The sequence below is a fragment of the Ochotona princeps genome, chromosome 4, assembly GCF_030435755.1.
Source record: "Ochotona princeps isolate mOchPri1 chromosome 4, mOchPri1.hap1, whole genome shotgun sequence".
In the NCBI taxonomy this organism is placed as follows: domain Eukaryota; kingdom Metazoa; phylum Chordata; class Mammalia; order Lagomorpha; family Ochotonidae; genus Ochotona; species Ochotona princeps.
This window is the reverse complement of record NC_080835.1, coordinates 2,936,926-2,962,506: the sequence shown is the minus strand read 5'-3', so window position 1 is coordinate 2,962,506 and position 25,581 is coordinate 2,936,926. Positions and strand designations below refer to the sequence as shown.

The window sequence follows — 25,581 nt, the reverse complement described above, 5'->3', positions numbered from 1 at the left end:
TACCCCAGAACCACTTCCTCCAGGTTGCCGCTGGCGGGAGTGCCGCCCGTCTCCTCTGTCTCCACCTAGAAGAGGGGACACCGGCTCTGGCAGCTGCCCACCGGAAGCTGAACCCGAGTACCCCGGGAAGCTGCATTCTCCAGGAAGGAGCAGCCCCACGCTCCGAGCCTCTCTTCCTCATGGGGGCCACTTCAGGACTATGGTCCCTCCAGGGAACGAGGGGAGACGGGCCCATTGCTTTGCCTCCCCTCCTTCACAGGAGGCCAACTGAGGTCTTAGAATGTGCTGGAACACTGACCCTTCCTTCACCCCCGGAATTCTTCAAAGTCAACAACGAGGCTGTATTTAATGTTCTAGTTCATTCTTTTGTGTTTCCCTCAACACACCAACAATTAGAGGTGATGTGTAACATCTATATTTGTGCTAATATTTAAACAGTAGACCTGCTCTGATTCACCAATGGGAAGATAATACAAATGACCCAGGACAGTTGGGAGCAGTGTACCCTCAGCCTGGAGGCCAAGGCCACCACCCTCCCACAAAACCACCCAGCGATGACGCGGTGGGAAACCAAGCCCTGGACTGTTGAAGACCCAGAACATCCACTTCCAGGGACCTTCTGGGGAACCTGCAGCGGCCCGGCCCAGGGGACTAGAGGTGCCAGGGCCTCGGAGGCAACAGGGGTCCTGGGGACACCTCGGGGCTCAGGGGCCCACCCTCAGCGGGTGAGAGACGCCCACCCGGGTTTCCAGCCCCACGGCCCCCAGCGGCAGGTAGGGACCCTCGACCACGTTGCCAGCTCGGCTCCCCTCACCATGCAGGCCGCCCGGGACACCCCCCGACCCCAGGTTTCTGGCGTGTTCTTAGAATGTTGGCTGCCGGGGGCGGGGGAGGGACGCTGGGGAGTGGGCAGTCAGTGGGTGGGTGGGGCCAGGACCAACGCCCGTCCCCAGGCAACCGAGGCACCTTCAGGATGCTCTGGGCCAGGACAGCAGTTGGCCCCTGCACATCCCAACCGTGCAGGTCTCCGGCCCTTGGTGCCCCAGCTTGAAAGTGCGCCAGACACTGGCTGGTTCCACTCAAGCACAATGAGCTACTCCCCCCCCCCCCCCCCCGTGACTAAGAATCGTGGCCAAAACCAACAAAGGCACTTCAGAAAGTGCAAAGGAAACAAACTTCAACAACTAGGTTCACTTTTTTGTGTGATCTAATTTTTCCACAAGTGTTTGAAGACCCCTGCCACCCTCTAAGCCACAAATGCAACTAAATTTGCAACATCTGTGTGTGAGGTGAGCCAAACCCACGGAAGAGCAAAGGCTCTCCCCGAAGCGGAGGTTAAAAGCTGTCATGCCACTTTTCAGTCAGGAAATGCAGGACGACCCCAGGCGGCTGGCCCGGTCTGCCTTTGTGACCAGGTGCATTGCAAAGGGCATCCCAGCAGGGGGCGGTAGGGAGCACTCAGCCTAGGGTCTTTGCACCTGCAGGTGATGCTGCAGCCAAGGGGAAAATAAAAACGTGGGTTTGTTTGTTTGTTTGTTTTTTCTAATCTCCAAGGGGAGAGACCACCCCACAGCGGCACCGCCTTGTCAGGCGGCAGCTCTGGGCGAAGAGGCTCTCCTAGGGCCCCAGCCAGGCACCTGGCCCCTCACGCGCTGGGGAAGAAGAGATGGGAGCAGATGGCATTGTGCTTTATTAGTGGTAATCTACACCCACTCCGTGCACTGACAGCCCAAGAGCAAATGGTATTTACATGCAATGGACGGCCCACGACGGCTGCGCCGGGCTGTGCTGTGTTCCAAATTCAGCTCCTGGCGCCTCGCGCACCCTAACCCTAAGCCTCTGAGCACGCTCCTGCTCTCCTGGACACTGCGGATGGCTGCCCTAGGAGCAGCAGCGTGGGACCTGGCAATCCTGGCAGGGCAGCCGTGGCGTGCAGAGCGTGGCCGGTGGTCGCCGCCGGCGCTGCGGGGAGCTCTGCTGGCCCTGGCAGCGGTGCCAGCTTGTCCACACCAACCCAGCTGGACACAGGGATCGGGGAGGAGCTACTGTTCTTTTCTGCCCTGCTGTTTTCAGATCTTGAGGGGGAAAAAAAAATCTCAGGTGCATTTAGGTGGGATTTTCACGCTACAAGACAGACATAACGAAACGGGTGACTTCCTTCCACGGAGCCCGCAGGTCAGGCCAGGCTCTTGTAACCATCAGCGTACAGCAGGCAGGAAGAGGCAGGCCCGGTTAGAACAGAGGAGTCAGGAGAGCCCAGAGCAGAGGACTGTGGGTCCACAGGGCTGCACTTGGCCCCCACGGCACGGCGGCTTGGCGTGTGGAGCTCCGGATTCACGAGAGGCCGCCCACGGAGAGCTGCTGTCCAAGAGACAGGCTGTCTGCCCAGCGCGTGCCACGGCCCCACTCAGCTCCACCCCTGGATGGCCCTGCACCCCGTGTCCGGCTCGAGGCACCCCTCTGAGCAGGTGGGGCGCCAGGGAGCGGGCCTCCGGGACACAGCACGGCCGCCCTGCCTGTCTCCAGCCCAGTGGCTCTCTGGAGGCAGCTGTCCTGAGGCACCTGTTGTGTTTGTCCTGCAGTGGCTTCTGCAGCTTCCTACAGTTCTGCCGTCACAGCCCTCCTTCCTCCTCCTCCGACAGATGCCTGTCAGCTGGCAGATGCCAGTTCCACAGGACAGTCACCAGCGCCGGCCCAGGCGAGCACTGCTCCCTCTAGCCACGGGGCAGTCACGGCCAACGCTTTGGAGAGAGGCCCACGGTCATCAGTGTGAGGGGAACACATGCGCAATGCCACCAGGGCCTTCCTGGGGGACGTCACCCAGAACACCCTTCCATCCGGGCGCTTACCCCTAAGGCACTGCGTTTGGAGGACGTGGGAAGCTAGGGGCGCAGCACAGGCTCGCTGCTCGCCTGGAGGGGAACATGGCCTGTGGATCAGGACAGCTGCCCACGGGGACAGCACCCCCTGACGGTGTGTGACGTGATGCGTCAGCGCTCTTCAGCAACACAACCCACTTGTCCCTGAACACAGACAGCGTTTACACGGCCGTGATGACGTAAGAGGCCCTGACGCCCCGGCTGGTGGCTGGTCGGCTGCCCTGAGGTCTGCGGGCAGGACGTTCCCCTCCTCCAGGATGCCACCGACCTGCCATGGCTCCCCCACCAGCCCTGGGGCACCTGGGCAGCTGCTGCCGAGGGGCGCGGGCCCGGCAGGGGAGGGCGGCACTTGGCTGGTCTAGGGAAACGTGGGCTTTTCTAAGGGTGAGTTTCCATCCCGGGTTGCGACCACTTGGCTCGCTCCAGGAGGGTCCCTGCTGCTGCTCAGCGGCCCCACGGCGATTACTTCCTGGAGTTAGATCTGAGCCCGAACAGAGCGATGATGTCGGTCATGGCCTGTCTCAGGTGCCTTCCAAAGCGATGGGAGTCCTGGGAGGCGAAACAAGACGGAGGAACATGAGTACCCTGCTGTACCACGGCCTCTTCACGTCTAACCTAATGCAACTCTGAATGAGAAAAGGCTTTAGCGGCCAGCATGCTGGCACATCCAACAACGCTCCTGTGGCACCGGCATCCCGTATGGGCACTGGTTCAAGTCCTGGCTGCTCCACTTCCCTTCCAGCTCTCTGCAGATGACCTGGGAAAGCAGCAGAGGGGTGCAGGTCCATGTGCCCTGCACCCTGTGAGAGACCTGGAAGAAGCGCTGGCCCCCAGGTCTAGCTATTGCAGCTATCTGGGAAGTTAACCAGCAGGTAGAAAAACCTCTCTCTCGGGCCCAGTGTGGTAGCCTAGTGGTTAACGTCCTCGCCTTGCATGTGCTGAGATCCCATATGGGTGTCATTTCTAATCCCGGCAGTTCCACTTCCCATCCAGCTCCCTGCCTGTGGCCTGGGAAAGCAGTGGAGGACGGCCCAAAGCCTTGGGAGCCTACACCCGTGTGGGAGACCCAGAAGAGTCTCCCAGCTTTTGATCAGCTCAGCTCTGGCCATTGCGGCCAATTGGGGAGTGAATCATCGGATGGAAGATCTTCCTCTCTGTCTCTCCTACTCTGTATACCTGATTTCCCAATAAAAATAAATCAATCTTAAAAACAAAAGAAAAATCTCTTTCCCGCTCTTTCTTTGTAACTCTGGCTTTCAAATAAACGAAAATACATCTTTTCCCCGCATGCCTTCTTGCCACTCCAGTGGCTTTGGCACTATCCTGCATGAGTTTGGAGAAACCTCACAGCGCGTGGGTGTGGCGGGCCGTGGTTCTGATGTGCAGCCACATAGACTCTGCGCACACTGCGGCACACGGACGCCGCACGGCTGGTAACTGGCCTTGGCTCTGCCTGTCGGGCTGAGCACACGGTGGGAGGAGGATACAGTGAGGAGTGAATGTGGCAGGTGAGCAGCAGCCCGCCACCTGAGGACCAGGCATCCAGGCTCTGCCACGCAGGCCTGTTGTTTGTCAAACATTACAATGGTTTTGAGAAGTAGGGAGAGATAGCAAGTGAGTACACTCCCATAGTGCATAGTAACGCACAGAGTGGCCAGGCCGGGGCCAGAGGCTGGCACCCCATCCACACACCCCCCCACCTGTGGCAGCACCCCATGTTTCTGCGCTGTGTATTCACAGGAGGCTGGAGCCAGCGCCAGAGCTGAGCCTCAAGCCAGGGTCCCCCAGCATGGGACACGGGTGACCTGACCGTGGCCTCAGCTCCCAGCCCGCGAGCCGGCCCCGTGTGGAGTCTGCACGCTGCCACGGTCACGCTGACCACTGCCGGCTCCGCGGACAGCACTCACACCCTAACACACAGCCACGAGTCCCTAACACCGGGCGACAGGACGTTGAGGCACGTGTATCCAACATGCCACGGCGAAGACAACTGACCTGAGAAGTCCTGTGAAATAGCGACCTCCCCTCACGCCCCCACAGCACCCCACAAGGAAGGACACACAAAGAGCCCCCTCCGCACCAAGCTCCTGTTTGTACGCACCGTCTCAGGACAGGAAAACTTGGAGGAGATGTGGAAATGGATGAAGCTCTCGCCCACGATGATGTACGACACGCCGTAGCCATCGTCCGCAACCTGCAGGGCAAAGTGTACCACGGGAGACGGCCCACGCGCGGGAGGGGCTCGCACAGCCAGCCCGTGCCATGCAGTGGGATGGGGTGTCCCCTCGCCCCCCACACTCTGGCTGCACGCACCGGCCCGAAGCCCCCTCCGCCGGAGACGTGCTCTGGGTTCCGCTCAAAGTCAAACAGCTCCACCTGCTGCTGAGGAGTCTGGCTTGTCGACAACCTCCAGGGCTCGGATAAAACCTGGGGGGGCGACAGGGGAAGGCTGCTCCTGTCCTGGGGGGCTGAGGAGCCCCCGGCGGGGCTTGCTGCTGTGTGGACTGGGCCACACCCAGGGGTGCCGCGCAGAGCAGGCGCCCAGGAGCTGGCCGTGCAGACAGCGCAGTCAGAGGGGCTGGTGGACACATTGTGCCACACAGCAGCGGGCGGGGCAGGACTGGAGGCCTGGTTAAAGTCCCGAGAGGTGAGGGACCGTGACATCTTCCTTTGAATGGCTTTTTATTTTTATTTGAAAGGCTGAATTCTATACAGAGAGGTGGAGACAGAGAGGTCACCACTGTTCGTGAGCCTATTTCCCAAATGGGCACCACAGCCTGGCCGGAAGCCGGAGCCTCGTCTGTCTCCCAGGCGGGAGCAGGCCCCGAGCACTCGGACCACCTGCTGCTGCCCTGAGAGCGGGAGGGGAAGTGACGCAGCCTTGACTTTTAAAGAAGCACCCATGCGGGATGCTGGCATTGCAAGAGGCAGCTTTACCCACTGCTAGTGGCTTATAAATTCAGCCATTAACCAAAAAATTTACAACTCACACTGAAGAGACAAGTGTGGTGGTAGTGTGGTGGTGGTGTGGTGGGTTAAGCCACTGTCTGTAACCCTGGCATTGCATGTGGGCATTGGGTGCAATCCCGGCTGCTCCATTTCCAATCCAGCTCCCTGCTAATGTGCCTGGGAAAGTGCTGGAAGATGGCCCAAGTGCTCGAGGCCTGTGCCCACTTTGAAGACCCGGAAGAACCATCTCTCTCTCTGCTTTTCAGATAAACACATACATCTTACTGCCGAGGGCTGAATACATGTCCTACTCCTCTGCCTGTGAGCTGGCAGGCACGCTGCCGCTGCGAGGCGCTGCGCTCTGCTGAGCGACAGGGCACAGTGAGGCTCAAGGCTGTGCGGGCTGCATGGGCTGCGCGGGCTGCGCGGGCTGTCCGGGCTGTGCGGGCTGTGCGGTGCCGCGGCAGGCGGCTCACCCCATGGAAGTGGATTTAGTGCATGAGGAAAGCAACACACAGACCAAGCAACTCCAAAGACCTGACCAAATGCAACCCTAAACCTGCAGACCAAATCACCGCCCCTGTCTGCCCCCTGACCCCACAGGCGCACCTGCCCGCTGCCCCCTCTCCTGGACCAGGCTGTGCTCACGGGCTGAGCCTGGGCCCCGTCCAGCAAGCACAGCGCCTCCCGGGGAGAGGGACTCACCTCCTTCAGGAAAGGGGACTCGACGCCCAGGTACTTGGACACCACGTAGAGGCAGAAGAGGTGCCGGTCGATGCCCGCGCCGGTCATGGCCAGGCGGTACAGGTACTGGTGCTTCTCGGATGCCAGCTTGAACAGCTGGAGCCTCTGTTCCACCTGAGAGACCAAGGGCGCAGGCACGGGACGTGTCAGGCCGGGCCACCCGCCTCTCAGCCGCCAGGAAAGGGGCACGTAGGCACCTGGGGTCTCCTGATGCCACTCAGGGCGGGCGGCTGTCCTTCCCAGGGGGCCTCCCAGGAAGGGGTGCACTGGGCCCCAGGGTCTCCTGATGACACACAGGGCAGGCGGTTGCCCCTTCCCTAGGGGTTCCAAAGGGCAGGGCGGACGAGGTCGGCTGGGCCTGTGTGCCCTGTATCACTTCACCTGTTTGCATCATACCCATCGTGTCCTAGGCCCCTTACTGTGGCACCATGGGGTGTGGTCTGGCTGACAGTTCTAGAACAGCACTTCTGCACCCTTAATTCTGACCCTGAGTGCCCCTCTCAGGTTCCCTGGAACTCGGTGACGGAAGCCATCAGGTCAGGGCAACGTAATGCTCACTCAGTGGACTGAGTGCCACCCACCAGGTCTTCAAGGCCTTTTCTGGAACAATCCCATCAGAGCCATGAGCCATGGCTCATTTCTCTCCTCAGAATTGAGAGCCTTTTCAAAGCAAAATTTCCCACAAAAAAAGAGAACCCTGGCCCGCCTGGGGTTGGGTGGCCTGGGCACAGCTCTGACAACTGCCACTTACTAGGTGGGTGGCGCTGACTAGGTAATTTAATCTTGCTGTTTCTTCGTCCACGCAAGGGAGATGGTACTATGTCCCAGGTACTGCTGGGATTTGAACAGGCAACGTACAGAAACCCTTCACTCGATTCTATTGCAAAGACCCATGGGGAGCACAACCTGACTTCTAGAAGCACAGGACGCAGCCCTGCTCTGCTGCCTGCCCCTGCTCGCTCCCTGGGGGTGGGGGGTGGGGAGGCAGGGAGGAGCAGGAGGGGCACACCACGAGGAAGGCACCGCGCCGGCCCACCGCTCACGTCCCTCAGGGAGGCGGCAGAGCACTGCGCGTTACCGTCTGGGTGGGGTCCATCATGGCCAGCACGAAGTTGCAGGACTCCGTGGTGCAGGAGCGCACGGTCTCCGTCCTCCCCTCTCGGAAGAGCCGGGTCATGGAGGCCTCATAGGTGAGGCAGAATTTGCCCATGTCCTGGGGGAAGAAAAAGACCTTCAGGCCCAGGCTAGGCATGTGGTGAACCCTAAGGCAGGAGGGTGGCTGGCTAGGCTGGCATGAGAGATGAACTGCTCTGTGTTTTTCTCTTCAGTGACAGCCTGTGTGGGCATGTGCCTGGTCACACTAGTGGACAGCTGTGTTATTTGCTTTGGGACAGGCTGGGTCAGGGATTGATCCCTGGGTGTCCCACATATGCCTTGCTGCCACCAACTCTGTCAGAAAGATTGAATGCAATTCCACAAGGGGCAACACTTCTGGATAGAGCTGGGCACAGCATGATGCACCTCTGTGCAGGGTGGACCTCAGACACAATGCAGCTGAGAACGGCCTGGTGACTCTGTGGACATGGTGACAACACACTACGAGGCACGGCTCCCAACTGCACTGCCGACACTAACCCAGCTCAGGACAATGAGCCACGTGTCCTCACATTCGTATCTCACACCCAGCGCTTCTCCTTGCCCTAGAGTGGACGCCCACAGCGTGCAGGTGAGAGGCACCCCGGCCCACACATCCTGAGCTGACATTGGGGTCCCCGGTCCTTACTTTCCCACCCAGCTCCCTGCTCTGTGTGCCTCGTAGGGGAGAGCTGGACGATGGTTCAGGCAGCAGGGTCTCGGTCACACACGGCAGAGCTGCACTGCGTGCCGCACTGCTGGCTGAGGTCTCGCCCAGCCCAGGCTCACAGACAGGGTGCGGACTCCAGGTCCCGGCTACCCTCTGCCCCGGCTCTGCGGCAGGTGCGCCTGGCCAGGCCTCACGATGCTAAGCGTCTCACGTCAGGCTCCGTACGCCCTTCACTCCTGTGCTGTGCACCTCACACAGCCCTCCAACTCAGGACCTTAGCCCCACGTTGTAAGACAGGGGGCATCCCATTCGATGGCATCTTGACAAGGAGTGCCCAGTGTGAGGTTCCGGGGCCACTAGGGCAGACATGTCCTCAGAAAGCAGTTCTCAACAGAGGGACATCACAGATGACAAAGTCAGTTCCAGTCAAACCCTCTGCCACATGACTTCTGGGCAAACACTCTCTCTTTTTTTTTTTTTTTAAAGATTTATTTATTTTATTACAGTCAGATATACAGAGAGGAGGAGAGACAGAGAGGAAGATCTTCCATTCGATGATTCACTCCCCAAGTGAGCCACAACGGGCCGGTGCTGTGCCGATCCGATGCCGGGAACCAGGAACCTCTTCCAGGTCTCCCACGCGGGTGCAGGGTCCCAGTGCTCTGGGCCGTCCTCAACTGCTTTCCCAGGCCACAAGCAGAGAGCTGGATGGGAAGTGGAGCTGCCAGGATTAGAACTGGTGCCCATATGGGATCCCGGGGCGTTCAAGGCGAGGACTTTAGCCGCTAGGCCACGCCGCCAGGCCCGCAAACCCTCTCTTACAGGCCCTACCTCTGCAACGACGCCAACTCCCGAAAGTGTGAACTACATCAATAGGTCTCTTCTCTAGTTACTAGACAGTATCTGGGGCGTTCTGTTGTGTTCCTGGAAAATCAGCTAACACAGGGCTCTAGGCTCCCCAGACTTCCCGGGGCACGGAGGTTTAGCAGGTGGGAGCAGGGCTGGAGCTGTAAGGAGTCAGATGGGCTAATAGGTACTTATGATCTCTGGTCCATGGCGAAGTTATTTTTTAGCAATGGCTCAGAGGCTAATTCCTCATCTTGCACAACAGGATCCCATATGGGCGCCGGTTCTAATCCCAGCTGCCCCACTTCCCATCCAGCATCCTGCTTGTAGCCTAGGAAAGCAGTAGAGGACGGCCCCAAAGTCTTAGGACCCTGCACTCACGTGGGAGACCAGAAGAAGTTTCCTGGCTCCTGGCTTAAGACTGACTCAGCTCCGGCTGTTACAGCCAGTTGGGGAGTGAACCAGCAGATTTTCTTTCTGTTTCTCCTCTCTGTGAATCTGCCTTCCCAATAAAAATGAGAATATCAAGACCTATGGCTTAGTGGTGTTGTCATAACAAGAGCATCTCTGAGTTCCTGTCAGAGCTCAGCTGATCAGCAGCAGGAGAGGAGGGAGCCCGCAGCCACACCCTCCCGAGGGCCCCTCTGCTCTGCCCATTGGGAATCCGTGCTCCTCCCTGAGACGGTGCCCAAGACAGCACTTCTGCCTAAAGCGTCTGGAATCCTGCAGAAGCTCCAGGTGTGAGGAGTCAGACGGGACAGTAGGCAGTTGCGATCTCTGGTCCCTGGTGAAGCTTCTCTCCATTTGTCACCCTCCCACGAGCACGTACTGCCCTTGAAAGGGGAACCAAAGGGCAGAATGAACGTACCAATTCCCCTCTCTCAGCACACTCTGAATGGGCGGTCAGCGGCCCCACCCTCCTGCTGTCCTCTGGTTTGCCCCCTGAGTGCCTCCCCTGAGATGGTGTCTAAGACACCAACCCCATCCTGGGGCCTCTTCCTCCCCTGGAGCCCTCTCCTGTCACTATGGCAGGAGGCCTCTTTCTCCCATTCCTAAGTAAATCCTGCTTTGCAAACTAGAGTTGGCCCCACAAAAATTCTTCTTTCATGTGACAAGAAATGCGGTTGCTGCCACGTTTCGCATCAAATTCCTTGCAACTCTAGCTCCTGCTCCTAGCTCTGGCCCCCTGGGCTGTTGGAGTCCTGTGGGAAGAGAACCGGCAGGTGGACGAGCACGCCCTCTTTCTGTAACTCCACCTTTCAAATAAATAAATACACTTAAATTTTTTTTTCTAAAAAATATAAAATTCTCTTATACAAAAGTTGGAACTGTGGGTCTGGGTAGAGCAGAAGTGACTCAAGGGGACATTCCCAGCTCAGATGTTTATAATGCATTGCTGGGACCACCCTGAGCTTCAGTACCAAAGGTCAAGGTCTAACAGGAGGAGCAGTCTGTGCTACACCAACACGTGACACTGCAGTCTCCTCCAGTTCCCAGTGCTGAGCCAGGGTGCCCGCTGAGCCAGGACCCCAGGGCTGAGTCAGGACCCCAGCGCCGAGCAAGGGTGCCCGCTGAGCCAGGACCCCAGGGCCGAGCAAGGGTGCCCGCTAAGCCAGGACCCCAGCGCCGAGCAAGGGTGCCCGCTGAGCCAGGACCCCAGGGCCGAGCAAGGGTGCCCGCTAAGCCAGGACCCCAGCGCCGAGCAAGGGTGCCCGCTGAGCCAGGACCCCAGGGCCGAGCAAGGGTGCCCGCTAAGCCAGGACCCCAGGGCCGAGCCAGGTTGCCCGCTGAGCCAGGACCCCAGGGCCGAGCCAGGGTGCCCGCTGAGCCAGGACCCCAGGCAGGCCCTGCAGCTGAGTTGTGCTGGGTCTGTGTCAGCACCTGAGACACGTCACTCAGCGGATACCTGGACAAGCTCATGGCACTGAATGTGAGTGAATGAAGTGGATTTACACTTCTGGTGGGCTGCTCTACTGGGCAGAGTGCTGCAGGAACCTCTCACCTCGGGGAGGGGCCTCTCGTTGCTAACCAGAGCTCCAAGAACAGACCTCAGCTTGGGTCATGAAACGAACGATTCTTTTCTTCTTGAAAAACAGAGTGACCAGGTCTGGCATGATGGCTCAACTGGTTAACCCACCTCTAAGCACCAGGATCCCATGCGGGCGCAGGTTCATGTCGTGGCCTCTCCACTTCCCACCCAGCTCCCTGCTTGTGGCCTGAGAGAGCAGTAGAGGGTGGCCCAAGTCCTGGGGACCCTGCACCCATGTGACAGACCGGAGGCAGGTCCTGGTTTCGAATCAGCTCAGCTCTGGCCATGGTGGCCGTCTGAGGAATGACCCAGTGGATCTTTCTGTCTTTCATTCTTTTCATAAATCAGACTTTCTAATAAAAAAAATAAATAAACCTTAAAAAAACAAAGAAAAGCGCGGAGACAGAGGTCTTCCACCTGCCGACTCACCCAAAAAGACCCCAGCAGCCGGGGCCAGGCCACTGCCAGGAGCGCAGCCCTGCTCTGCACCCGGGACACCAGCTAACCGGCTGCACACACCGGCCCCGAACCATGGCTTCATCTCCCTGAGGGTAATTCCAAGAAATGCCTGCACTGAGGAACCAAAGACAGGCAAGAAAGACAAACCTGTGCGTCCCCCACCCTCCTTTCCAGCTGTGGCTGATACCACAGTGAGCAGCAGGCACGTGCCCCATAAGCATGGCCTTGGGCCTGCTGCCTGATGGGATGCCCCGCCGGCGTTCCCGGCCAGCCGCGCATGGCGGCGTGTAGCGGCACGGCAGCTGAGCTTAACTCCTACCACAGCGAACACATGCCGTCTGTGCACCTAGGGGCCTGCTTCTTCTATAGATTTTTAAAAAGATTTCATTTATTTGCTATTAGGAGAGCATGAGAGAAGGGCAGAGAGAGAGAGAGAGAGAGAGAGAACATCCACCCTCTGGCTCACTCCTCAGACGCTTGCAGCAAAGCCAGGGCCCTGGAACTCCTTCTAGGTCTGTCGTGGTGGAATAATGCGACCATCATCCACAGCCTTGTCGGACGCACTAGCAAGGAGCTAGATCAGATGTGGGGCAGCCAGGACTTGAACTGTAGTTCCAATAGGGGATGTGGCCATACACCCTGGGACCCCACGCTCCACCCCACAGCCAGCAAGACCGTAGGCTACAGTGGGCGGCCCCAGGGCTCTCACAGCAAAGCAGAGCCTCCATATCCCCCTAGAGGAAGAGCTGCGCACACCTGCCAGATGCGTCTCCCCATGCTGGGGAAACAGCCTCAACCTCGCAGGCCTGCTGGGGCACTGAGGCTAGCACCCGCCCTGCCAGCGTGGGTGCCCTGGGCGACGGCTGGCCAGCTCTCCTGAGTGTCTTATTATCCCTCCGAATGCACTCCGACCCTTGTTCCCGCTCACCGGGCAGCTCTGAGCGCCACCCAGCTTCACCTCAGCCCAGCCAGTGGCACCTTGGAGAGTCACCTGCCTCCTCAACCTCATCTTCCCCATCTGTGAAATGGGGGCGAATGCTTCTCGGTGAGAGACTCCAGAAGGCCGGGAGGCACACAGGCCGTGGAAGGCCCAGCATGGCCCAGCTGCTGCCACAAGATGCCATGTGCCACAGGTGCACAGTGACGTGGGGCTCAGCCTTGGCCAACACCACACCGTCCCCAAGACAGGCAGGAAGTCCCACGGACACTCTGCATGAGCAGGAAGACACACTCAGGAGGGCGGTGCTGTGGGAGCCAGGGCTCAGGTCCTCCCTAAAGCCATGGAACCCCAAAAGCGCTCACATCCAAAGCCCCGGCTCGCAGCCTCACCTTGTAATGAGCCAGCTGCAGGGCCAGCTGGATGAAGGCGTCTGGGCTGGTCCGGCACTTCTTGATCAAACCTTTCCCAAAGGTGTGGAAAGGGAATGAGTGGAGATCCACGTCGCTGGCCAGGAGCGTCGCGCTACTCAAGGACGCCTCGATCACCTCTTGGCACTGGGGCGAGAGCAGACAGGCGGTCAGCGTGGGGGGAGGTCTCTCCGACACAGATGCAGAAGGCCCCTGTGGCTGCCGAGTGGCTCCTTGCAAACCACAAGTCACGTATTCACCTGGGTCCTTTTGGGGATACCCATCATCTGGAAACCCCAGGGTGCTCCGCTCCACCTCCCACTGCACCTCAGGCACAGAGGGGTCACTGGAGGGGCACTCTGGGCTATTGCTTGCCAGTGAGATCCCCCAGGAGTTTTGCTTCCTGGAGCTGGCTGCCGCCTCATCCAGGCAGTCGAGAGAGCCTTCTGGAAACAGTAAATGAAGGAAAGAGTGGAGAACCAAGATGGCGGAATAGGGTGAGGACACGTTCAAACGGAGAAACATTAGACAGTGTGGAGCAGAGAGGGCACATTCCAGGAAATAGGAGAGGACAGAACAACAGCAGAGGGGCACCTGGAGACAGACCGGAAAGCAGTGAAAATAACAGGGTGGTGTTGCAATGACTGATACCCCAGCGGCATGTAGCAAGTGCCAATCTGAACTCCACCAGCAGCCGGAAATCCACTAGCAACCAGGTAGGAAGACCACGGTGGAAATCTAACATGAGATCCCAGGAGGGATTGGCACAAGTGGCTGCAAACAAAAGCCGCATACCAACTGCAATAAGTAAAACTGAATTGTAGACCTGTGGGTGATAGAAACGCAATGACCAAGAGCAAAAGAAGAGACAAAGACACAGTGAATATTACTGAAGATGCTCCTGCAAAGGAGCAACAGCCTTTGCCAACCTCAGCTGAGGAAGACATCGAGAAAATGGGGGAGACAGAGAATTCAAAACACTTGTTATAAAGCTTCTTATCAACAACGAGAAACACGTAAAGGAGGCGTTCAAGGAATCTAAGGAATATGTCACACTGGAAATGAATCAAATGAAAGCTGATATATCAGAAATGAAAAATACAGTGGAGCAAATTAAAAGTACGATGGAGAGTCTCCAAAATAGAATGAAGCAAGCAGAAGAAAGAATTTCAGAATTGGAAGATATTCCTTGTCACTGGGGGAAAACAAACAAAAAGCTGGAAGCAGAGCTGGATCAGGCCAAAAAAAGCATTCAAGAATTGAAAGACACTATTGAAAAGCCAAATATAAGTTATGGGAGTCCCAGAAGGTGCAGAAAGAGAAGCTGGGTTTAAAAATGTATTTAATGAAATAATAAGGGAAAATTTCCCTAATCAAGAGAAAGAATTGGGAAACAAGATCCAGGAGGGGCACAGAACTCCCAACAGGGTTGACCAAAAGTGATCTTCACCATGACACATGATCATTAAGCTCTCTTCAATTGAACATAAGGAAAAGATCCTTAAATGTGCACGTGAAAAAATTAATTGACATATAGAGGAATGGCAATTAAATTCACAGCTGGGAGGAGAATCAAGATGGCGGAATAGGGTAAGAACACGTTTAAACAGACGGAAAAACATATAATCAGGATGAAGCAGGGAGGACACATTCCAGGAAATAGGAGAGGACAGAACAACAGCAGAGGGGCACCTGGAGACTGACAGACACAGCAAAGCAGCGGACACAACGGTGTCGTGTTGCAGAGACTGATACTCCAGCGGCATTCAGCTAACAGTGATCTGAACTCCGCCAGCAGCCGGAACTCCACCAGCAACCAGGTGGGAAGGGACTTTCACTGGGAGCTTGGGAGGTGAATCCAGACAAAGAACTGTCTGTCCTGCTGGTCCGTTTGATTCGACCAGGAGCAGAGACAGAGCAGCAGATCCCAGACGGACAGTGCAAGAACAGGGTGGATTTCACAGCCCAGTCAGCCCCCGAGAGCTGAATCGGGTGCCATTTTGCATAAGAAGGCAAGGTAATGGAAAGAACTGAGCATACGCTGAGCTGGGAGTGAACTCATTTCTGACTCAGTGAACTGCAGCAATGTGACTTTCTGCAGGTTCCACCAAGACAGGTCTGGGTAGCCCTCAGACCTCATGGCCAGCAGATCAAGAACTCTAGTAGTGGTAAGTCAGGCGCCATTTCTTACAGTGTGGCAAAAGCTTTAGGACTGCAGGGGACAACAGTGACCTGTGCATGTGCTGAGCTCGCGAGAACTCACTGAATTCCGTGGGTTGCACTGGTCCCACAGGGAAATAATACCGACTGTGGCATCGTACGGGTCAAAATAGGTCATGTGGCACCCAGACCTAACGTCCAACAAGTTCCAACAAGATAAGCGCCACCAACAACCTAACTATAAAGGACGCCTGGTGTCTTTCTAATCCTGGGACCTGCTCCAACTGGAAGTGGAAGAAAGGTTGCAGAGACAATGGTGCAGCCTCAGCACGGTATCACAGGAGGTGGAGATTGGTGAGCCAGGAGTTGGGGCCGTGGAGACCACGGTGGAAATCTGACATAAGATCCCAGACCTGGAACTCGCTGGAGGTTGTGGCACAAGTGGCTGCAAGCCAAGGGTTGTGTGCCAACTGAAATAGTAAAATCGCATTGTAGACCTGTGGGTGACACAGCTTAGAAACCTGCCCCAAGGAGAAGACTCTGCTAATCCAAAGTATAATGACCAAGAGCAAAAGAAGAGACAAAAGCACAATGAATATTACTGAAAACTCCCCTGCAAAGGAGCAAAACCCTGTGCCAACCTCAGAGTTAACTGAGGAAGACATCGAGAAAATGGGGCACACAGAATTCAGAAAACTCACTTTAAAGCTTCTGATCAACAATGAGAAGCACATACAAGAGTTCAAAGAATTTAAGGAAGCAATAAAGCAAATCAAGGCTGGTTTATCAGAAATTAAGAACACAGAGGAGCAAATTAAAAGTATGATGGAGAGTCTCCAAAACAGAATGAAGCAAGCAGAAGAAAGAATCTCAGAATTGGAAGATACTCCTTGTCACTGGGGGAAAACAAACAAAAAGCTGGAAGCAGAGCTGGATCAGGCCAAAAAAAGTATTCAAGAATTGAAAGACACTATTGAAAAGCCAAATATAAGAGTTATGGGAGTCCCAGAAGGTGCAGAAAGAGAAGCTGGGTTTAAAAATGTATTTAATGAAATAATAAGGGAAAATTTCCCTAATCAAGAGAAAGAATTGGGAAACAAGATCCAGGAGGGGCACAGAACTCCCAACAGGGTTGATCAAAAGTGACCTTCACCACAACATATGATCATTAAGCTCTCTTCAATTGAACATAAGGAAAAGATCCTTAAATGTGCACATGAAAAAAATCAATTGACATATAGAGGAATGGCAATTAAACTCACAGGAGATCTCTCACAGGAAACTCTACAGGCCAGAAGAGAATGGAGTGACATATTCCAGATTCTAAAAGAAAAAAATTGTCGGCCTAGGGTAACATATCCAGCAAACTTTCCTTTGTTTTTGAAAATGAAATAAAATTCTTCCACAATAGAGAAGTTAAAAGGATATGCCTCTTCCAAACCTGCCCTACAAATGATGGTCTCTTGACAGAGAAGAGGAATAATCACCAAAACCAAAGGCAAATGAGAACATTCAAGTAAAATAATAGAAGACTAAATCAATGAACAACGCATTGCTAAAATCACACGATCCTATTAACCCCGAATGTAAATAGCTTAAACTCACCAAACATCATAGATTAAAAAATGGATTGAAAAATAAAACCCATCTGTTGCCTATAGCTGACACATTTCACCAACTAAGACCAGCGGAAACTGCAGCTCAGGGATTTTGAATTTTTTGCTATTGTTGTGGTTAGTTTCATCTCTTCAAAACACTTTCTTACTAAATTCTTCAATGACTCATAGATCACACAGCAGCAGCATTTTCTTCAAGAAGAGTCTTGATTTTCTTTTATATTTCTTCAGCAACACATTAGTCATTCAGTAGCATGTTATTGAACTTCATGGTGTTGTTAATTTCTTTTTTTTTCCCTATTGTTGATTTTGTCTTGTGGCTTTTCATTTAAGTATGGTAGCTGTGTCATGGAGACTATCCTATCCAGATGTGAGGATACAATGCAGTATGCATCTTTATTTCCAGACCAAGATGGACTCCCAATGAAACTGTTTACTTTATCTTGACAATAGGATGCTGGACTCTCTGCCATTGTCCATGCCCACAATGATGGACATATGACTGTGTATGAAGAACTATACTATAGTAATGATATAGGGGGATTCAGTGAGGGGGAGGGACTTGAGGAGGGGGTAAGGGAAATCCCAGGGCCCATAGAACTGTATCATGAAATGATAATAATAAAAAGAAGTAACATTAAAATAAATAAACAAATAAAGGGATGAACACACATGGTGGTAAGGGGCCTTGGTCCCAAGGGCTCCGGCATGGCAGGGTGACCAGGGGAGGCGCCTGTGGGGACAGGAAGTGTTCACCTCTAAAGCTAAAGCTGCTCTGGGACAGGAAGCAAAGGAAGGTGCTGTGGTCACCAGCAGGACCCTAAGGACAAGTGCCCTCATCCCTCAAGGGACCACGCCCAGCCCCGGGGCAGCAGGAGGAGCAGAAGGCAGGAGCTAGCAGCTGGAATGTCCCCAGGCCCCGTGAGTGTGCCAGGCCTGAGCACTGCCTAAGGGGTCTAGAACCCTGAGTGTGGCAAGCTCTGACTGGAGAAGCAGGCTGCATCCCCCACCCGCCGCTGACCGCCTGGACTCACCTCCTCAGGGATGTCCCACTGCAGCCTGGTGGGGTATGGGATGCTAGGGTTGGGGTCCCCTTTACAGTGTCCATCATCCGCATAACCCAGCTGGAAGCAGTCCGTGGCCATGACGTACTGTGGAAAACACAACCGTGAGCCCCCAGGCCAGACGCTGTGCAGCTGCTGGCCCCAGGCAGAGGCCATGCTGCTCCCTGCAGGGAGACTGGCCGCCATCGGCCCTCTCCGGGGGCACTCACAGCACACTTCCCACCCAACAGGCTGGGGCTCAGCTCTACTGAGCACGCGAGCAGGGTCAACACTTGGACTGAGACCATGAGACGCTTGGGGAGCACAGCCAGGATCCATGCAGAGCGCCAGTGTACATGCAGGCCAGGAAGCCACCCGGGGTCCGGGCCCTGTGGCAGGACCGCTCTGTGTGAGGTCATGTGACGTGAGCATGTAACCAGGTGGACAGAGCAGAAGCCAGCTCCGAGAGGAGCCCAGCCTCGTACTCCACACTCACACTCCACGGGCGGCCAGGCCCTGGCAGTGTGGACAGCACCGTTCCCTGCGGGGTGACCCCAAGCCAACTCTGCCACAGCACTCCCCAGGGCCTTGCAGGGGGCTGGCACCAAGCAGCAAGGACTCTGGCCTTTCCCCAGGAAGTGGCACATGGTCACCCCTCAGCATCTACGGGCTCCCCAAGACACATGACACGCCGATCTAAGGGTAGGCCTTCCGTATGGGGTTAGGATGCCACTGAGACACCTGCGCCTCTTCCTGGAGTGTCAGTCCTGCCCTGGCGCCCTGCTGTGTGCGCACTGGGGATCTGCCTAAGCTCCTGGTCCCTGGCTTTGGGCAAGCTTAGCCCTGGTCCCTGGCTTTGGGCAAGCCTAGCCCTGGTCCCTGGCTTTGGGCAACCTAGCCCTGGTCCCTGGCTTTGGGCAAGCCTAGCCCTGGTCCCTGGCTTTGGGCAAGCTTAGCCCTGGTCCCTGGCTTTGGGCAACCTAGCCCTGGCTTGTCTGGTCCTTTTGGGATCACAGAAGATCTTTGTCTCTCTCTTCCCCTCTGTCACTCTGCCTTTCAAAGAAAAAAGAAGATATCAACATATATATATACACATACATATATATATATATATATATTTTTTTTTTTAAGAAAAATGCCTGATTTAAAAGACAGAGACATCTGCCGGCTCACCCCTACACCCCTCAGCAGCTGGGACCTGGGTCAGGGCCAAACCAGGAGCCTAGAACTCAACCCAGGTGTCCACAAGGGTGGCAGGGACCCACTGACTCCTGGGGCACGGAGGGACAGGAAGCAGAGCTGGGACTTGAACCTGGGCACTCTGGTATGGGCTATGAGCATCCCAGCTGTTCTGCCAGACATCCACCCCCATGCCATCTTACACAAGGACCTTCTGTAGCCTCAGACATGGGGGTGACAATACCTACCCAAAAGTCAGAGGGGACCCATTCCTTCTCTAGGAAATGAAATGAGAATGTGAACTCAGAAGCCCCATATGCGGTCGATCTGGGGGCACATGAGAGGGTGCAAGAGCCAGTGCTCCCCTCTAAGCTGCTCCAGACCAGACTAAATGAACACAGAGACGCAGCAGGAGCAAACAGGAGGGAACCTGTGCTAAACATGGCTACAAGGGACAACGTACCTGCGACATGTGGCATTGGACCTCTGTGACGAGGGACTAGCTCAGTCCCCACCCACGCCCGAGTGCCTGGGCTCCCTTCCCCTGGTCCCCTGGAGTCACGGGCCAGCCCGCCAGCTGGACGGTGGCAGTCCAACAGCAGCGCTTCTGACCAGCCTGGCCTAACGCCAAGGCTCCACAGCCTTATCCAGATCTGGGAAATCTCCTGTAGCCTTCTCTACTAGGGAGTGGGGTGCCTGTACAACCCAGACAGCCTGGGATCACAGCTCTGGGGCCTGTGTCACTAGTGAAGCTTCTGGAAGCGGGCGGAGGGGCCTGGAGGACCGTGCCCCACTATGGGCTGCCAGGTGTGCCTGTGGCTCTGCGTGGGGCTGCAACAGGTGCCAGCATTGTCACAGACAGTGCCCGCTCAGCTTGGGCTGGCGCTTGGCGGCAGGGTGGGGATAGGGGGCTCTGGCCACGTGTCTGCTGTTTACCACGAATGAATGTCTTCAGTGGCAGCTTTTCCTTCTACACCACTGTGCTAACTCCCCATGTCGGCTTTCTGCAGCCGAGACTTTAGGCTTGTTTGTAGCTGGCCTAAACCCGGGCGGGGAGCTGCGGCACAGGAGAGCTGGCTGATCCCAGGAAGAAGTGAGCTGCAATCCCGCCCAAGGCGCCCCAGTAACTTCACTATTTGGGTTCTATAAGGACAGGGCAGGGAGCACTGTCACCTCAGGAACCTGGATGACAGGATTGTGGGGCAGAAACACAGAGTAGTGACAGGGAGAGGGGTGTCAGACCAAGTGGTGACAAAGCCGCCTGGGGTTCCTGGATCCCACTCCTGTCTCGAGCGCCTGACTGGGGGCTTCCCATCCACACGGTCCCCGAGAGGCGACAGTGATGGTGCGGGTACAAGGGCTGCTGCCTCCCCTAGAGGACACCTCGGCGCACTCCTGGCTACCTTCCAGCCACCTGTGCTGGCTCAGCAGGCTACCCCGGAGCGGCTCCAGTGCCGCTGCTGCAGCTCTGGCTCAGGAACTCCCTCGCCGCCTCTCAAACATACAGCCCTTGAGAAGACAGCCTGGGACAGCCAGCCCACCGTCACTGTGAACTCACCTCCCAGAGGTGGCCGATGATGGGCGCGTCGGCCCACGAGTGTTCTGCGTTCATGCCCATCTTGCCGTTCTTGAAGACGATAAAGGTGAAGGACTTGTCAAACCACCTGGAGGACAAGCGCATCACAGAAGAGCCCAGGGCACAGGGTGGCAGGGAAGCACGCGGGCATCACACAGCACCGGGCCCCAACCAACCCCCTGACGCCGGACTGCAGCAGGGGCGGCTGATACAACACGGGACCCACGTGCGCACACACACACACACACAATCTCAAGCTGTGTGTGACAGTTTCAGTGGAGGAAGAAAACAAAAGGTCTACGTCCAGGCCAGCTCCTTCCTCTCATGCAGACCCTTGAGAGTGGCGTCGCCCACGTGGGACGCCGCTTCCAAGCTCCCAGGGAAGGAAAGGGCCTTACCTATCGAAACACCTGCCGTGCAGGAGGGACTTGGCGTAGCTGTCCATGGACGCTTCCGGCTCTTCCTTTCTGTAGCCCTGCTCCGTTTCATCCAACGTCACGAAGAACGCTGCTTTCTCGATGGCGTCCAGAGACTGCTTGTTTTTCCCGCGTCCGAAATAGGCCTGGCGACACTTGGCCCAGGGCACTCTGCAGCAAGATCAAATGCAACTCAGCTGAGACCTGTGGCCACATAGGGACAGCTGCCTAGGGAGGTCTAGAAGGCAGACTGGTACTGTAAGGGCAGCTACTGGGTGGCAGCCGAGACAGAGCCACACATGGGCGTGTCTGCTGGTCCCTGAGGGCACTGCCCCGCTCCCTGGGGGGGACAAGGAATATAAAGCACCTGGCCGCCTCTGGGAGACAGGCCAGGTGGAGATGGCCCCGCACCTGTCGGCCGCAGTGAGGGCCGCCAGCTTGGCTTCCCCCGCCTGGGGCTCCGAGGAGTCATCCAGGATCCTCTGCATCTGCTGCTCCAGCTCCCGGGGCTTCAGCAGCCGCCCGTCGTGGTACAGCCAGACCTTGAAGTAACGCCCCTTGTGGTACACCACAATGTGCCTGCTGTCCTTGAGGTGCTGGAGGGTGTCTGGGGGCACAGGTCACACACACAGAACCCAGGGTCACGGCCACTGCGAGCGTGAGGCTGTCACACCCTGGCTTTGCCAACAGCTGTGATTCCGGACCCCGCGTCACTCCCTTTGGGTTCACGCGTCCTCCCCCAAGACTGCTGGCAGCATGAAGTGCACGACAGAGGTGGGCTCTGTGGAATCGGGCAGGGTCTGGCCTTGTAGTCAGCTTGGCCACTCGCTGGATGTGTGTCTTGAGCAGTGAGTCACCCCTAAGCCTCAATGTTCTCATCTGGGAAATGGACACAATACAGCCCTGGAGTGGCTGTACTAGAAATAAAAACAGCATCCATACAGCTCACAGATAGTAAACTCTCCAGTGAGCTTTCCACTAATGAATTACAATAGGAACCTTAGCCGGTGTTCTCAGAAGGGAAATGGAAAATGGCTCAAAGAACGAAGGCTGTTCCCTAAAATGACTCAGACAGAGAGGAGCCTCAGAAAGCGTCAACACAACAGAACCATGATAAAGTGAAGCGCATTTCTCCAGCGTTGTGTTAGTGCTGTTCAGGGTGGGGCGTGCGGAGATGGCGGGACAAGACAGGGGCTGGGGGACCGCAGGATGAGCACGTCAGGTAAAACAGGTAAGTGTGAGAGGAGGCTGAGGGCACGTGATGACACGAGCCGGCCCTGCTGCCACCCGCTCAGGAAGTGACCTGCCAGAAAGACCCTCCACACCCATGTTGGACCACCAGTTCCAATCTCAGCAGCTCCACCTCTGACCCTGCTCCCTGCTGATGGCCTGGGAGGGCAGTGGGGGGTGACCCAGCCAAGTCCTGGGCCCTCCACATACACAGGAGACCCAGCTGAAGCTCCTGATTGCTGGCTTCAGCCTGGCCCACCGCTCACCACCGTAACCATTTAGAGGGTGAACCACACATGGAAGATCTTTCTGACTCTCCTCTCTCTGTAACTCTACCTTTCAAAAAAAGAAATGAAAAACAAATCTAAAAAAAACCCCCAAAAACTGTGGCCCAAGCAGCCACCCGCAGGCGCCTGCTGAACTTCAGGATTTCGTGCAGAAGCTCGGAGGGGACGTGCACCCAGAGTCCTCGCCTGAAGAGCCCGCGTCGGGGCGGCGAGATCTTCTGGGACACTGCGGCCCTTCCTGCAGCACCCGGCCTTCCCAGAGTTCCTGGCTCGAGGCCACGCTCCTCTCCACCACAGCCCCAGCTTCAGCTTCCTGAGCACAGGGGCAGGAGGTGGTGGGATGCGGCCCACCTGGCAGACCCACATGGAACTCCTGGCCCCGTCCTGACTGCTGTGGGCACCTGGAGACCCAGGCAAGGGCCTCTCTCTTGCTCTGTCGTCCTGGCTTCAAATAAATAAGGCAGGACTCTCCACCAGGGTCACTGGCCTTGAGCCTCATGACTGAGATCCTCTGGCTGGGGTGGGGGAACAGGAAACAGAGATAAGAGGCATTCGAGCGGAGCCATCAACAGCACTGCTTGCAGAATGGGGCCAAGTGCCGTGGTGTGCTCATCTCACAGGAGAGCAACAGGCAGAATACCCAAGGGGCTGCAGAGCTAACAGCAAAATGATAATAATAACAACAATGCGATTACTAAATAGGCACATGACATGAACAGTGAGTCCTCAACAGGAGACAGCAACGACCAACAAGGCCATGAAAAACCCCTGCGTGACTCATCAAATCCCCAACGCGCCATCGTCTCAGCCTGGTTAGGGTGGACGCTGCCAAGAAGGCTGAGACGACAAGCTGGCATGGATGTGGACAGAGCGGAACTCACTCCCTGGAGCGGGGTGCAAAGGAGTGCCCGTTGAACATGAGTGAGGGTTCGGCCACGCCCCGACACTGAGCTGCCATGGGATCCGGCGGCACCTCCACTGGGGACACTTTCGCCCTGTTCCCTTGGCACAACTGCAGGCATGGTCTTGCCAGTGAGGGCAAAGCATCACAGGTCAAGGGCAACACTTCAGGAAGGTGCGTGTGGCCATTACACTGCCAGGAACAGCCACCAAACAGCCCAATCATGCCCGTTCTGTGACCTTGACGGTGCGTAAGTGAGCGCTGTCCGTAACACGGTCACACCTCTGCCTCTGGGCCTCTTGCCGACATGGCTCCCACTGTCTTCCTGCTGGAGCCCTAAGAACTTGCTCCCCGGGCCCAGCACGGTGGCCTAACGGCTAAACTCCTTGCCTTGAACGCACAGGGATCCCAAATGGGCGCAGGTTCATGTCCGGGATGTTCCACTTTCCATCCAGCTCCCTGCCTGGGGCCTGGGAAAGCAGTTGAGGACGGCCCAAAGTCTTGGGATTCTGCACCCAGGTGGGAGACCCAGAAGAAGCTCCTGGCTCTTGGCTTCAGATTGGCTCAGCTCTGACCATTGTGACCTCTTGGGGAGTGAATCAGCAGATGAAAGATCTTTCTGTCTCTCCTTCTCTCTCGTAGCATGTCCCCGGGTGACGTCTCATTAATTTTCACTTTGAAAGTAGTGACACAGAGATTTTCTGTCCACTAGTTTACTCCCCAAATCCCCTTGTGGGGCAGGGCCGCTGCCCACACAGACTTGGGGGCAACAGAGGCTCACAGAGGGCCCAGCCAGACCCTAGGGACAGTCCCCGCCAGTGCCCACTGTCCCTCCCTGTCACACCTGGATGGCCCTGAGCGGATGGAGAGTTTGTGGTCACTGCCCTGGGTCAGTCAGCTGGTACGTGAGCAGCGGAGCCCAATTCGGACCACACTTGCCAGGAAACCCTGCAAGCAGGCTAGAACCTGCAGGGAGGGGCCTGGCAGAGAGCAGCTGGGGAGACGGCCCCCGACATCCGGAGGCGGAAGCCGCCACATGCCAGGGCACAGTGCAGACAGGAAGTTCAGGGGCCCAAAACATCACCAACGCAGAATCCCAGGCGGGGCTGGCATGGCAACCTGCCTCGGGACCGCCCTTGCACGCACTTTTCCGTGACTCCCCATGGCCCCCCGGAAGCCTCACTCACCTGTTTCCACACCGGGGATGCGAGAAGTGTTGAACAGTCGCTCCCACTGGGCGGAGCAGAGGGGGATGGTGGAGCCCAAAAGACGTATCTGCCATAAAAATACATTTTCAGACATTGACACGGCACAAATGTACACCCCACTCTGACACGCTGCATATGCAGTGAGGCCGCCCGCACAGGGCCAGCTCGGGTCCCGGCTGCTCCACTTCCCATCCAACCCTCTGCTAACAGCTGGGAACGCAGTGGAGGACAGCCCAAGTCCCTGGGCCTCCACACCCGCGTGGGGCGCCTAAGTGCAGTGACAACAGCCGGCCCAGTCCCAGCCACCGTGGCCATTTGGCGACTGAACCAGGGGAAAACCTCTCTTTCCTTCTCCATCTCCTTCTCTGTAACTCTGCCTTTCAATTAAATAAATAACTTAAGAAAAACAAGAAGACAAGACAGAAACGCTATGTTGGTTTGTCTTCATGCTGCGGGCTTGACTTGGTCTTCGTACTGGGTCATCCGGGGACTGGTTGAACCAGGCCAGGGTGCGGGTTCCTGTCCAGTCACCTCTTCCCCAGCTACACTCTCTATTGGAACAGGTGCAAAGGGACCCTGGGGACACAGGGCTACCTGAGGAGAAAGGGCCCTGTTTCTCTGAGAGCTCACGAGCACCAGCACCCTCCTTGCGGGCCGAGGGCAGGAGGAAGGCCCACTGGGGCATGTCCACTCAGCACTCTCAGGGAGTCCGCCGTGACCTCCGCACGCCCAGGGACGGGGGCTGGACAAGAGCAGACCCAGCCACGGCCTGACAGCGTACACCTCACAGGGATGTTCAGTGGCCAGAGGTCCTGGGGGGGCGTGATGGACGCAGAGCCCCCGGGGGAGGGACCGACCCAGTGTCCTGAGGGAGCGGATGCTTTCAGGAGGGAGGAGCAGACAGACCG

General features: G+C 56.6%; 1 protein-coding gene across 2 annotated transcripts in view; it reads right to left on the bottom strand.

Annotated features, from left to right (window-relative positions):
- Nucleotides 1-2,951: 2,951 nt before the first annotated feature.
- Nucleotides 2,952-25,581, bottom strand: part of LOC101518024 (carnitine O-palmitoyltransferase 1, liver isoform) — a 54,769-nt gene continuing 32,139 nt past the window's right edge. For both annotated transcript variants that reach the window (XM_058662712.1, XM_058662711.1), the window contains exons 9-19: nt 24,653-24,740; nt 21,459-21,654; nt 21,030-21,218; nt 20,614-20,719; nt 17,868-17,984; nt 13,040-13,204; nt 7,651-7,785; nt 6,534-6,686; nt 5,193-5,306; nt 4,981-5,073; nt 2,952-3,428 (exon numbers count right to left, since the gene is read on the bottom strand). In XM_058662712.1, the coding sequence (XP_058518695.1) occupies nt 3,342-3,428; nt 4,981-5,073; nt 5,193-5,306; nt 6,534-6,686; nt 7,651-7,785; nt 13,040-13,204; nt 17,868-17,984; nt 20,614-20,719; nt 21,030-21,218; nt 21,459-21,654; nt 24,653-24,740 (1,443 nt within the window). In that variant the 3' untranslated portion in view covers nt 2,952-3,341. The remainder of the gene's footprint in view (nt 3,429-4,980; nt 5,074-5,192; nt 5,307-6,533; nt 6,687-7,650; nt 7,786-13,039; nt 13,205-17,867; nt 17,985-20,613; nt 20,720-21,029; nt 21,219-21,458; nt 21,655-24,652; nt 24,741-25,581) is intronic.